Raw genomic sequence first — 14,201 nt, forward strand, 5'->3', positions numbered from 1 at the left:
CAAAATAAAGTTTCTGCGAAATTAATTTTGTTTACAGTATATACTTAAAGGCATTTTTCTGGAGTTTCTGGATGTGTAAACAAGACAATAGGAATACAAATTTAAAGTGAGTGAATAGATAACCCTAACACAGCAAGAAAATCAAGAAAATAAATCTGTTTAATCTTATACTTATACTAAGTCAAAAAGCTACATTTTGTACAAAATAACTGAAAATGTAACTGCAGTTTCGGAAATCATAAATATGCTATTTTTGTTTGTTTTATTTTTTGCCTGTATTTGTTTTTCTTTTTTCATCTAGACTTTATTATATCTATTAAAACATTTTAATCAAAAAACAATATTTCATTGAAAGAAAGCAAGATTTCAAAACAGCTAAACTTTCTTGTTTTTATATTGTTTGTGTTTTTGGGTTGATGTCAATTAACCAGTTATATATTTGTTAGCATTTCACACGATGTTTATCATTTTATCCTTTTATAAAATAACATTGAGAATGGAAATGGGGAATGTGTCAAAGAGACAACAACCCTACCAAAGAGCAGACAACAGCCGAAGGCCACCAATGGATCTTCAATGCAGCAAGAAACTACCGCACATGGAGATGTCCTTAAGCTTGCCCCATGATAAAAATGTATACTAGTTCATTCATAATGGACATCATACCAAACTCCAAAATATACACAAGAAACTAAAATAAAAATCAGGTATATCTATACTGTACCAGTTCATATTTCATGACAGCCAGATTGCGTAGAGTTTCTGCCACACGAGGATGCTGAGGTCCAAGACTTTCATCATAAATCTTTAATGCCCTCTCATACATTGGCTCGGCGTCTGCATATTTGTTCTACAATACATAAGTATAAAAAAGCTATAAGATAAAATCATTGGTTTAAACTCAGGACATTCCCTGGTAATGTTAAAAATAAACTTATTACATTACATGTATGTTTCATTATAATAAGTTATTTTGATTGGCTAACATCAAGCTTGCGTCATTCTGAAATCAACCTTCATTTCTAAATGAAATGGAACATTCATGATAACACAAGCTTCCACAATAAATTGCACAGGTGAATAAAATAAAAACTTGATAGAAATCATGTTTTCATTATCCTATTAGAAATACTTAATTATACATATTGAATGTTTCTTTTAATAATTCTATAGGGTTGTAAAAGTGTAGACCATGGGTACATTTATAGAATGAAGTGCTTCCGCTCTTCATACACAAAGTTCTTCAGTCAACGCTTTTACACCCTTATCAATGTAAAAAAAAAAAAGCATTCTATTCTTAAATAATTTTCAGTAAAATTTTCCATTTTTCAGCAGGAAGATGTTAAAAACATTAAAATACAAGTATTTCTCGCTACATTGAAGACCTGTTGGTGACCTTCTGCTGTTGTTTTTTTCTATGGTCGGGTTGTTGTCTCTTTGGCACATTCCCCATTTCGATTCTCAATTTTAAGTATTATCTATCTAAATTAAATCTGTACTATTATATTGATAAAAAGATTTAAATTCCCTTGAGTTTACAAATAAGAAAATAAAGCTTTTCTCCTATATGATAATTTTCAGTAAAAGTTACAATTGTTGAAGGCTTATAAAGTGTATATCTATCAAAGATACAAGAGGGACATTCAAATTCATAATTTGAAAATATATCGACATCAACATGGCTAAAAAACGAAAAAGACAAACAGACAACAATAATTTGAAAGACATAATATATAAAACTAAAGACTGAGCAACACACACCCCACTAAAAACTTGGGGTAATCTGAGGTGCTCCTGAAGGGTATTCAGATCCTTCTTTATATGTGGCAACCAATATAAGTGTACATCTATCAATAATACACTATTCTAATACAAAATACTAACCTGTTGAGAATATAAAACAGCTAGGTTTACTAATGCTGTCGCTACAGAAGGATGATATGTTCCAAACGTTTTCTCCCTGATTTCTACAGCTTGTTTGTATAATGGTAATGCCTGATCAAATTTACCCTGTAAATAATGACATGTAACATTATCATATATTAAATATTATTTTGTTCATGTTTCTTACATGAACATGAAACACTTTTAAAATAGCGAAATATCTATCAAACTTTTTAGGCAATGTCAAGCTCATTGGGTTTCTTGTTTCCTGTTTTAATATATCTATAGTGAGGGGGGATAGGACCTTTATCGGGACTCCGGGATCGGGTGTTTTTAAGCTCGGGATTTCGGGATTTACCCCTTCGGGATCCGGGAATTCTTTTTTTCAAATTTCTGGATCCGGGATTTAACTTTATTTAAATTCGGGACCTCGGGATTTCGTGTTTTTAAGCCCGGGATTTCGGGATCAGGACCCCTCCTACCCCCCCCCCCCCCCCCTCTATAGTTGATTTGTGGAATAAACATGTGAAAATAACAATGAGAAAAATTCCCGCTCAAAAATATGTCACAATTTGGCAATTTTCACATCATGCGTAATATTATTATTGAAATGGTACTGTGAGAATTGAAGTTTCAATTAGAGTTGTAGGGTCACAGATTCTAGCTTTAAATTCAAAATGCCATAAGTTTACAGTTTTTTCCTGTTTTTGGTCTATGTTGTGTATATAGACTAACGTTTCAACTATTTTCAGTGATTTTGTATTGATATTCGTTCACATCAGGTCAATTTCTATTCAAGGCAGGTCACATATTTGGAATGTCAACATGCAGTCATAAAGATGACAATTTATTAATCTTCATATCTTTGATAATTTTGACATTGGACATTGAGGATACACACGAACATACAAAAGTGATAATATTATTAACATTTTTTTTACCTGTTTCCTATACAGCAGTGCTAAATGGTTTATAATAGAGGCTACACTCTCATGGTTGGTGCTTAAATACTGAAAATTAAAAAATCAAATTAACTGCAGAACAAATAATTCAAGTGATACTTACATTAGTATTATATTTTTGTTCTTAAATATTGAAAATCTAAATGACTGATAATTTCAAAAAAAATTCTACTTTGTAACTATTCAATGAAAAAATATTGTTTACTTTTTCTTTTCAACTAAAATTTTCACATCCTTATAATATGCATGAACATTTCAGTTATCTACAAGCAAAAAATCAATTTCAGTGGATTTTCTTGAATTAAAATGAATGCTTTCTGTAGGTGTTCCGCAGATTTGTAGAAAAACAAGGAAATCAAATATTCACGAAAATACAGCTTTTCCCCAATTTACAAAAATAAATGACTCCACAAAAGCTGTTTGTGTGGTCAGGAGTTGTTTCAATATTTTAAATCTCCTAAAATTCTGTACTTTTGTTTCTATTTAGTAGTGCTAAAAAACAATTATTTTATGTTTTGGTATTCTCTTATATTTTATTTGTTTCCTACCTTAGTTTTTATATCTAGAGCCCTTTCATACAGAGGCTCTGCTTTATTGAATTGTTTCCTGTCATTATATAAAGCTGCCAGATTATTCAGAGATTGAGCCAAGTCTAAATGATCTGGTCCCAAAGTGCTCTCTCTCATCTCTAAAGCTCTCTTGAAAAAAGATTCAGCAGTTCTGAAAAGAAAAATAACAATGATTTATACTTTGGTTGTCATGAATTCTTTTATTTTTGGTCAGCTACAAAGCTACAGCCATTATTAATATGTCCAGGTGCTCTAGAATTACTTTGATCCCCTTACAGCATTATCGTTGGCTTTAATTTATCTTAATATTTTCATCTTTCATGGAATTCATTACACTACAGTTGATGTGGATCTTATCATCTCCATTGATCCATCGTTTGATATATATCTATTTTAAACTTTCTATTTCTTTTCTTACCATCATTAGAGTTGAACCAAGTATAAATTGGAAAAAGAAGTAAAGGTTTTGAATCTATAATATCTGAATAAATCTATAGTTAAATTTTAGTTGAGAGAAATGGTCTGCCTGGAAAAGTTAGGTCAAATATTTTGGGGTTTTCAGTGTATTCATATGCATGCAATGAGTCATTGACTCTCTCCCTATTTATTTTTTATAAAAAATTCTTGATATGTCACTGGTATATATGCTGTAATGCAAACTATGTGGAGAGAATAAACACATATATCTTACTCAAAGTCATTCTGTAGGTAATACAAGACCCCAAGTTCATTAAGTATTCTGGCATTGTCAGGAGAGTCTGGTCCTAGAGCTAACTCCTCCAGCTGTAGAGCTCGTCTCTGGACTACGGTCTTAGCTTGGGTTTGCTGAAATTTACAGAATTAAAATAACAAAAAAAAACATAATGAAATAAACTTTATTTCCATCAGTATAAATTGCCCAAGTGTAAAAAGCAAAATCGTGGCTGTATGAAAAACAATTGTATGTTCGACCTTTTCCAGAGGATGAAATTGTAAATATATTTGAAATCAATTAAGTTACCCATTCCTTTCATTTAACCCTTCAAAATTGTCCTCATGCTTATAGATTTTTTAAATTGTTTATGCATAGTTATATTGTAATTATATTTATTACAGATTATTTTTTAGCCAATATTGATACTCAAAGCATAAATCATCAAAAATTTCTCAGATTGATTCCATTCATATATTTTAATAATGATATAAAACTTGAAAAGTTACCATAGGTGTGACTTTAGGAGATTTTTGTTTCTTTCTGATGTTCACAGATCTTTTCTTTAGAGGATCAGCTTGGTCATGCCTGGAAATATAATAATATAGGTTTTACTTTTATCATATTGTTGAAACACAATAACTTGAAATTGTTTCTTGTAAGGCACAAGTTCTGAAAGTTTTTAAAATTCTAGAATTGTATTATCAATAAATCCTATGATTTTTGCTGGACTGAAAATAATAAATTTACAAGGAATTTTTATATGCCATTATGGTCACATGATTCACAATACTATAAAATCAGAAATGAGTACAGTGCAAAATATTTTAAATGGTGTACAGTTGAAATTTTCAATGTTTTTATTAATGTCAAACAAGGGACTAGATACATACTGCATTTAATAACTAGAGCAAAGTATTTCCCAGTATAATAAAGTGAAACTTTCTTTTTAGTCCACTTTAATGCCAAAATTGTTACATATCATGCCATGATCATGATTGATCACGTTATTGCATCAAATGCATCTTTATTTGCAGTTTAATGCTGTATATGAAGTAAATCAAGAGTGTTTTTTTTAATAAAACTGTGAACTCATACAAATTTTTTGTTTGAAGGAAAATTTAAATTTCACTGAAACTTGCAATCAATTTCATGCATGTTTTTAACAAATTCTGTAAACCATACAGAATAAGTGCTCCATTAATTATTTAATCCACAGAAATAGCAGGAGATAACAGCTGCCATTATTTTATTTGTAAAATCCTGATCCCGAATTTAAATTAGTTTTTACCTGTCCTGCCTCTGATATAACTGAGCTAGAGCCTCCAGTTCTGTGGCCACCAGAGGATGATCCATACCATACTCGTTCTCATACAGAGCCAGAGCTTGTTTATAAAAGTCTTCAGCTGTGGAAAATTTCCCCCATTGTGCATAGAGCCCTGCTAGTATATGGTGTGTCCTAGCTACTATTGGATGATCTGGGTGAAGGGTGGTCTCCCTTATTTCAAGAGCCTTCTGCAAAGCTGATACAGCCTAAAATGAAGAAAAAAATTAAAATCAAATAAAAGATAGCCTTTAAATTGAAAGTTTATTCTGTCACAAGAATAATGAAAAATTTCAATTGACAAGTATTTGACAGTATTGACCACTTTAGGAGTATTGACTTGAGCTATATATACTGGTTAATACTTGGGGCTATATTTACTGAACAACCTTGCCTTTTCTACATGTACCTCAAAATAATTTGGGTAGAAATTGGTTTAAAAAATATAAGTATGTCGTAACAAAGTTTGATAAGTGATGACCATGAAAACGCATCTCGCTGTCAAAGAGGAGGTCAGGAAACTTATTCGTAGTTCCTAAGATATGATAGGCAGAAATATGGACTAACAGGCAGGGAAAAACCAGTATACCCTCTCCTTTCAAAGTTGATGCTTAATTATAATAACTGTGACCAACTTATTTTCAAGAAACCTTCTTTTTTTTATTTATTTCTTGATTTACATTTAATTTTGTACCTGATTGAGTTGACCTAGATCTTTTAAGAAATGTCCTAACGAATCATAAAGGTCTGCTATTCTCTCTAATGTAATCAGTCCACCATACTGACCAACCACTGCAAAATAAAAACGAATTAATATCTTCATATTATGTTTAAAAATATTCTTTCGATGGTTGTATTATTTGTAAAAACACTTTTGAAATATTCTTTTTCAAAAATAAGAACAAAAAATAGCTTTTTAAATCTAGTTGATTCATTATAACTTACAGGATACCAATAGTTGTAAATTTCTTTGGTAACGATTTACTATGAATTTAAACGTTCAATGGTGTACAATTTTTCTATATTTTTGTTTGTAGAAGTTTTTATAAACCATAAAATAAATTATCCAGGAAACTGAAATTTATTCACAATCCACATTAGTTAACAGAAAAATGCACAAAGATAACTGAATACCCATTAGTTCATAGAAAAATCAACAGGAACTTACACTCCTCCATCTTCCTCGTAGCATTGAAGTAGAGTTGTGCCATTGTGTTTTTATCTGCTGCTACAAACTGCCAATAAGATAAAATCTCTGGACACCTGCCTCTAAATAATACATGAAAATAAATAAAATATTATATAAATCTACCTATGGAAAAACATTTATAGCAGACTATTGAAAGTAAAGCATACATTATAAGCTAAATAGGGTCTTCTGATTACACAATAAAAGTAATATTTTTTCCTCTAAAATTAATATTTCCTTTTAAGTTTTCCTTCCTTTTCCCGGTAAATCTATTCTTGTCCTAAACATTCTTGAAACATTTGCCGCTGGACATTATCCTTTGTAACTCATACATGTACATGTTATTTCAATACATACCTTGAATACAACCTTTGAAAAACACATAGATTCAGTAAACATTGCTGTAATTCCTCTTTTTCTTGTGATTGTCTCAGTAACCATGGCAACTCATCAGAAACTCTACAAGATGTCTTCCCTGGACTACAATAAATTTTGATTTTTTTGTCATGGATGGTTGGAAGTTATTCAATTTTAAGAGAAGAAAATAAATACATGAAAGATTTTGGTATATGCCTCAGTTTTTAGGAGCAAAAACAATAGCAAGACTGTACTATGCTTATTTGTTTCCAATTCTATTATTACTCATTTGTTAAATTTCTTCTAATTAAGCTGCGTTTATTATATTTGCCCCTTCTATAAGTTGAAGGCCATACTGTTGCCAATAACTGATAGCATCTACTTGATTTGAACATCGTCAATATTTGTCTCATTGGCAATCATGATGATAGAAGTTTTTAATGACCTTGACTTGCTATACAGCCCTTGCATGGTCGGTAAATTTAATTATTGGTAAGTCTCTTTTTAATTCATAAAGCTGGTAATAATAATTCTGAATTTTCTTACAGTGTACATATATTGTATACATATTCACATGTTTTCTTAAAATTTACCTTAAGGAATTTGAAAAGTATTGAATAAGATTTTGTCTGTATTGTGGAATTAACTTGGCCTCCTCTTTACCAAAACAATATTCAAGTGCTGCCTTCTCCATCTGAAAGAAATTAAAAATAATTATCATTGAAAATACATGTTTTACAACATAATCTGTCAATATATAGCCTATTTTGATTGACAAGTGGTTAAACACCACTTTCAAAACTGTTGTGCTTTTTGTGGTAGTCAGTTTTTTTTGGCGGAGTAAATCAGAGAAAACCAAAATGTTTGGCAGAAAAACTGGCAATACTAATCAATAAGAATAATTTGTTGGAATTGGTCTCACAACTCAGTGTTGATTGGAAGTTTTGATACAGGGGTTTGACAACTTGGCCACCAACATCACACTGTCTTAGAGAGAAGATTGTTACTTAAAACTAATTTGGACACATGTATAACTGATTTTACCTGCTGATGTGCAAACATGAGTAGTCCTCCTTGGTACTTTATTATAAGATGATGAAAGAGAATTTCTGTGAACAGTGTCAGGAAATTAGATGACAAATTTGGCATCAGATCCAGTAACTCGCTTTCTCTTAATCCACAGCGACTCACATATATAAATCTTAATATCTGAAACAGAGTAAATGTCTTAAAACATTTGGATAAACTATATTTAGCCTGGGTCAAAGGTTATGGGAATATAGGAAACTGCAAATTCAGAAAAGTCTGTATTGAGTGTATTCACATACAATATACGGTATGAGTCTTAGAAACTTTGTACGTGCAAGATTTACAAAGCCCTTCAGACGTTTTGTTCTGATTACAAAAAATTGGCCAACAACTCCACAATTATTTTTCATATCTATGCACTATAAGAAGTAAGAAAGTATATTGAATTCATACATGTTTTAAATGAAACTATTATATACCTTTTCTGTTTTTTAAGGCTGATCAATTCGGTTAAATTAAAATATTGCGAGGACAAGAGAAATTTTAACATGATGTGAATGCTCATTTAGCATTATAAAGGAAAGAAATTAAATATAATCGTTCGACCAATTAACCGGTTAACTGGTAGTTAAAGTTGATGTTTAAAGGCTTTATCTATAGTAACCTACAAATAGATATTATAAAGAAGATGTGGTATGAGTGTCAATATCATGTGACAACCTCCCAACAAAGTCATAAAGTTACGTTTTTATTATACAATGAATTGAAGAAAGTCCTTCCGCATTATAAGGCTTGTCTTTGAGGATTCCCGGCGAAGTTTGACTTTTCATAATCAATGCACCGTATCAACTATGTTGTTTGTACTAACTTAAGATTGAAAAATTAAAAAAAAACTTTCATAGAATTGAATATGTCTGTAACCGATGATTATTACATTTTTTTGAGTGTTTCAATTTGAACTGATTAAGAATGTTACTCGTACTATAAAGAATACATTGAGTACATTAACATTGGTTTGAATTTTGCAATTTTTGAGTTAGCATTTCATTTGAAGTATGACAAAGCCTTGCACGACGGAGGTTACACAGTATTAGATCAAAAATGAAATAATGAAGTACATTGTAAAATTTAATCTTATTACTGATTTAAAGTTACTGTTAAAAAAAACATGTATACTAATTATGTTTCCTTAAAATCTTGCCCCGAGCTGAGAGACAAGTTCTAATTAATTTCATGTTATTTGATTAACAATAGCAATCAATATAATGATAATTGATCTGTCAAATTAATTACCACGACAATAATTTTTAGAAAAAACATAACTATTTAATGATTTCAATACAAAGGAGTATGTTCGATAAGGTCCTAAAATGGCCCCCATTTTTAGCGTAAATTTCAAATTCGGATTTATTTACCAATATCACGATAAATTATAGCTAATACATTGACTAGATAGGATATAAGCCATTTTATTGAAAATTTCACGTTTCTGCGTTTCATTGTGACGTCACAAGTTCTACTCATATTGATTTTTGACGAAAAAATCAATGAAAATGGGTAAATTTCCATAGATTATTGGACATGAAACATAGAGCGCATACGTCGACAACAAAGATCTTTTAAAATAATGTTTGTGAAGACATTTCACATGTCTTATTTGAATATTAAGCTTGTCGACGCCTGCGCTCTATGTTTCCTGTCCTTGATTTGGTTGAAATCCAGCTGATTTTGTCAAATTTCACAAAAATCCCTTATCTTGACCTTTTTGGGATGTGAAAATCAACGTGTTAGAATTAAACTTTGACAAAAACAGTTCTGTTTAACTTTCTCACATGTCTTTAAGGCAACTTAAAGTATTTATTGTCTTGTAACTATGAACTTTATAATTGGGGCCAAATATGGCCCTTACCGAACTTACTCCTTTATATCAAATCTTTTAAAATTGAAAAAAAGTCTGGTTAACCGGTTAGTGTTTTTGGTATTCGATATTCGATCGTTCGAACTGTTAAACGACAAGTTAAAACCTTTAAATTTTACTTTTGGTTAAGATGTATTGTAGGGATGTTGACTTTTTTTATCCTTCCCATTATCAAATTGGTGTGAACTAACCTTTTTGCACCAATAAGGCTTAAAGCAAACACCAATAAATCACATATGATTTAAAGGGGAGCATGAAATGCTGACCCTTCTAAAGCAATGGCGTTAACACCTAAAACGTGATAAAAATCACTCAATCTTTAGTTTTCTATTTGGTGTTTTGAGGACTGGAATTTTTTGTCTGTTCCTTTTTTTTTCTTCTGTCCATAAAATTGTCTGTTTGTCTGTTTCAGACTCTTTTTTTTTATTTGCTTTCTGGATATTTTCTCGATCGTTAAGTAATGAATGATTAAACTCACCATTTTTAAATGACCTCTGCTTTCATGAATTTATACTCACCATTTTTAAATGCCCTCTGTTTTCATTAATTGATACTCACCATTTTTAAATGCCCTCTGTTTTCATGAGTTTATACTCACCATTTTTAAATGCCCTCTGTTTTCATGAATTTATACTCACCATTTTTAAATGCCCTCTGTTTTCATGAATTTATACTCACCATTTTTAAATGCCCTCTGTTTTCATGAATTTATACTCACCATTTTTAAATGCCCTCTGTTTTCATGAATTTATACTCACCATTTTTAAATGCCCTCTGTTTTCATGAGTTTCCAGTGAATATCTAATTACATCTAAAACCTTACAATATAAACTGACACAGTCTGTACATGTTAACAAATTCTCTAAATGCTTGGCTGGTTTAGAATCAAATCTAGTGTACCTATAAATATACAGTTTATTTTGAAGTTTGGTTGTACCTGTAGAAAACTTATTTCAAACATTATAGCCCATCCCATTGTTTACATTTATTATTGATAATTGAAAATTCAATCATTGCACTTTCAGGAAAAAATAGAAACATTGAAAAATTTTCTGAATTTACAATATTACATGTTAGAACTTAAAACATAAGATTAAACTTAAGTAATGTATATAAGGTTATTTTTACCTTGTGTGTTCTTCAATAAAAGGTAAGTTTGTATATCATGCATTTTTTTCTTTCCAACTATAATAGATTATCACATTCTACCTACCCTGATATATGCCTAGCTAGCACCATTACATACAGTGAACAACAAGTGGATGGAGTTCTACATTGTGTCAGTATTGAAGTCTCCTCTTCAGAACTTATAGAAGCATCCAGAGTAGCTAACTCAGCATGGAGTAACTCCTTCACATTCTTGTTACTCAGTGGTTCAACCCGTACTGTAGGCCAAGATCTGTAAATAGAACAATTATTGAAAAAAAAACACAAAATTTATAGTTACACTTTGAAGCTTATCTCAATAAGTTTAGTTCAGATGGTTTATTTCTTTTTACTATTCTGATTGGTCTACCAAATAAAATCTGGATTTCAAAACCGGTTGCATTTTCAAAAACATTGACATTTTTCTGCCAAAGTTATTTTCACATAATCCGCTATCAAATAAAATGTACAAAAATATCCCCAATATGAATATGTGTTGAAAGTAATCTATACTATTAAACGAGAAGACCTCATTTTGGGTGTCGCTTCTCCTCCTTCCACAATAAATTAATCATCATGCCTCTGTGTCCTATAGGTAACATGTATAGTCGCATTTGTCATCCATTCTTATGATCATTCAGTTTGGGTTATTTTGGGATAAAAGCGAAAAAGAATGCGTCCGGATATTTTCCCGTCATTGGACAAAACTTTAAGTCAGATTAGACTTCCGGTTTGTGTTTTTCTGTACTTTGAATTTGCTTTCTGCTGTCATTTTGAGTTCTAGCATGTATCATCCTTACTTAACGTTTTTCAGTTTGGGTTATTTTGGGAGGAAAACGAAAATGAATAATATTTGCTATTTATTTTGGGAGGAAAACGAAAATGAATAATATTTGCTATTTATTTTGGGAGGAAAACGAAAATGAATAATATTTGCTATTTACTATCAATTAGTTTACAGTGGCGGATCCATAACTTTTCATATAAAGGGAGGGGGCACTGACTGACCTAAAAGGGAGGGGGGTCTCTCATGCTTCAGTGATTCCCCATATAATCAACAAATTTTTTCAACGAAATGGGGGGCAGGGACACCTTTTCTTTTCTGTACCTTGAACATACAAAGACTATGAATAAAGTATATAAATTTGCTTTCTGCTATCATTTTGAGTTCTAGCATTTATCATACTTGCTTAACGTGTTTCAGTTTGGGTTATTTTGGGAGGAAAACGAAAATGAATAATATTTGTTATTTACTATCATTTAGTTCACAGTGGCGGATCCAGAACTTTTCATAAGGGAGGGGGCACTGACTGACCTAAAAGGGGGGGGTCCTCTCATACTTCAGTGATTCCCCATATAATCAACAATTTTTTGTCAACGGGTCCCCCCCCCCCCCCCCCCTTGGGTTCCGCCTATGGTTTATTATCAACGGCGGTTACTGTGGATATATTTCTGTATACATACATTTACTATGAATACCTGTATTTGTTATAATTTACTATAAATTCCAATGGTTATCTTGGGGGAGGGGGGGGGGGGGGCTGGGCTCTTTACTATTCATGACGTTCACTGATGTATATATATATATATGTAAGTACCTTTGACTTTTGATACCTCTACTGAAATTCTCTGTATAGTAATTAAAGTATATATGCATGTTCATAGAGTACAGAAAAAGAGAAGGTATAAAAATCGGTATTTGGAAAATAGGGGGAGGGCAAAAAAATGTGCCCAGTCCCTAAGTACCCTTGACTTTTGATACCTCTCCTGAAATTCTCTGTATAGTAATTAAAGTATATATGCATGTTCATAGAGTACAGAAAAACAGAAGGTATAAAAATCGGTGTTTGGAAAATAGGGGGAGGGCAAAAAAATGTGCCCAGTCCCTAAGTACCTTTGACTTTCGATATCTCTCCTGAAATTCCCCAGTCAGTATATTTTTTTACAGTTTACATACGCTCTATTTCCCCGCGATTTCGCGGGTGTGTTCTAGTAATATTGATGGAAAGGGAGAACATATTGTTTTAACATGTCAATTTTATTAATTATCAATTGAAATCATAGAAATAACAACCTTTGAAAATATGTTTTCAGTAATCATCATATCATCATGAGAATGATGTTTTGTTTAATTAAGGGAAATAACTCTACTCAAAATCATTAGAAAACAGAATTCCACTACCAAATCTTGTGCAATACAATATTTACCATCTCTCCACAGTTCAATTTTAAATATTTAAAATGCTCAACCAGCCTCAGGTTTTAAATTTAAAAATTTAATGGTCTGGAGTGGATAAATTTATTATCACACCTGATGCAGTGGTAGAATCTATAAATCAATAGTCATATTACAACTTTCCCTTTCCCCTTTTGACCTTGATCAGATATGGATATTTTGCTCCATGACCAATGACAGCTTTCTCTACATGCTGACCTTTCACCTTGACCTAGATAAGCAATAGGTTTTTTTTTCTTCTTACCTCCATGACTGGGGACAAGTTTCTTCACATGCAGACACAATTATTCTTGTATCCACTGGCAACGGATCTTTCAGCCATTTTAAATGCACCTCAGCTTGCTGAAAATATAAATGATTTAAACATAGGTGTACATTTATACTAAACTATTACTTTATATAAGCCTTTCAAGCTAGCTGAAGGTCGGCGTGGGATGGTGCAGTATGTATCAAAAAATTAGAAACCCTTAAGGTTGATGCCTGAGCACCATTTCTTAAACAGTAGGTTCTAGACAAAGGAGTATGTTCGATAAGGTCCTAAAATGGCCCACTTTTTTAGCGTAAATTTCAAACTCGGATTTATTGACCAATATCACGATAAATTATAGCTAATACATTGACTAGATAAGATATAAGCCATTTTGTTTAAAATTTTACGTTTCTGCGTTTCATTATGACGTCACAAGTTGTACTCATATTGATTTTTCACGAAAAAATCAATGAAAATGGGGAAATTTCCAAAGATTATTTGACAGGAAACATAGAGCGCATACGTCGACAACAAAGATCTTTTAAAATAATGTTTGTGAAGACATTTAACATGTCTTATTTGAATATTAAGCTTGTCGACGCCTGCGCTCTATGTTTCCTGGTCCTTTATTTGGTTGAAATCCCGC

The 14,201-nt window shown here is 31.5% G+C and overlaps 1 protein-coding gene across 1 annotated transcript in view; it reads right to left on the bottom strand.

Annotated features, from left to right (window-relative positions):
• The window catches only part of LOC139503605 (nephrocystin-3-like), a 34,945-nt gene that overhangs the window by 2,808 nt on the left and 17,936 nt on the right, over positions 1-14,201 (bottom strand). The window contains exons 15-29 of the mRNA XM_071293414.1: positions 13,550-13,647; positions 11,137-11,322; positions 10,682-10,823; positions 8,021-8,185; positions 7,570-7,670; positions 6,977-7,099; positions 6,599-6,699; positions 6,125-6,222; positions 5,398-5,639; positions 4,616-4,694; positions 4,107-4,240; positions 3,395-3,566; positions 2,826-2,894; positions 1,885-2,010; positions 725-850 (exon numbers count right to left, since the gene is read on the bottom strand). Coding sequence (XP_071149515.1) covers positions 725-850; positions 1,885-2,010; positions 2,826-2,894; positions 3,395-3,566; positions 4,107-4,240; positions 4,616-4,694; positions 5,398-5,639; positions 6,125-6,222; positions 6,599-6,699; positions 6,977-7,099; positions 7,570-7,670; positions 8,021-8,185; positions 10,682-10,823; positions 11,137-11,322; positions 13,550-13,647 — 1,962 coding nt within the window. The remainder of the gene's footprint in view (positions 1-724; positions 851-1,884; positions 2,011-2,825; positions 2,895-3,394; positions 3,567-4,106; positions 4,241-4,615; positions 4,695-5,397; positions 5,640-6,124; positions 6,223-6,598; positions 6,700-6,976; positions 7,100-7,569; positions 7,671-8,020; positions 8,186-10,681; positions 10,824-11,136; positions 11,323-13,549; positions 13,648-14,201) is intronic.

The sequence above is a fragment of the Mytilus edulis genome, chromosome 14 (genome assembly GCF_963676685.1).
Source record: "Mytilus edulis chromosome 14, xbMytEdul2.2, whole genome shotgun sequence".
Lineage (NCBI taxonomy): Eukaryota > Metazoa > Mollusca > Bivalvia > Mytilida > Mytilidae > Mytilus > Mytilus edulis.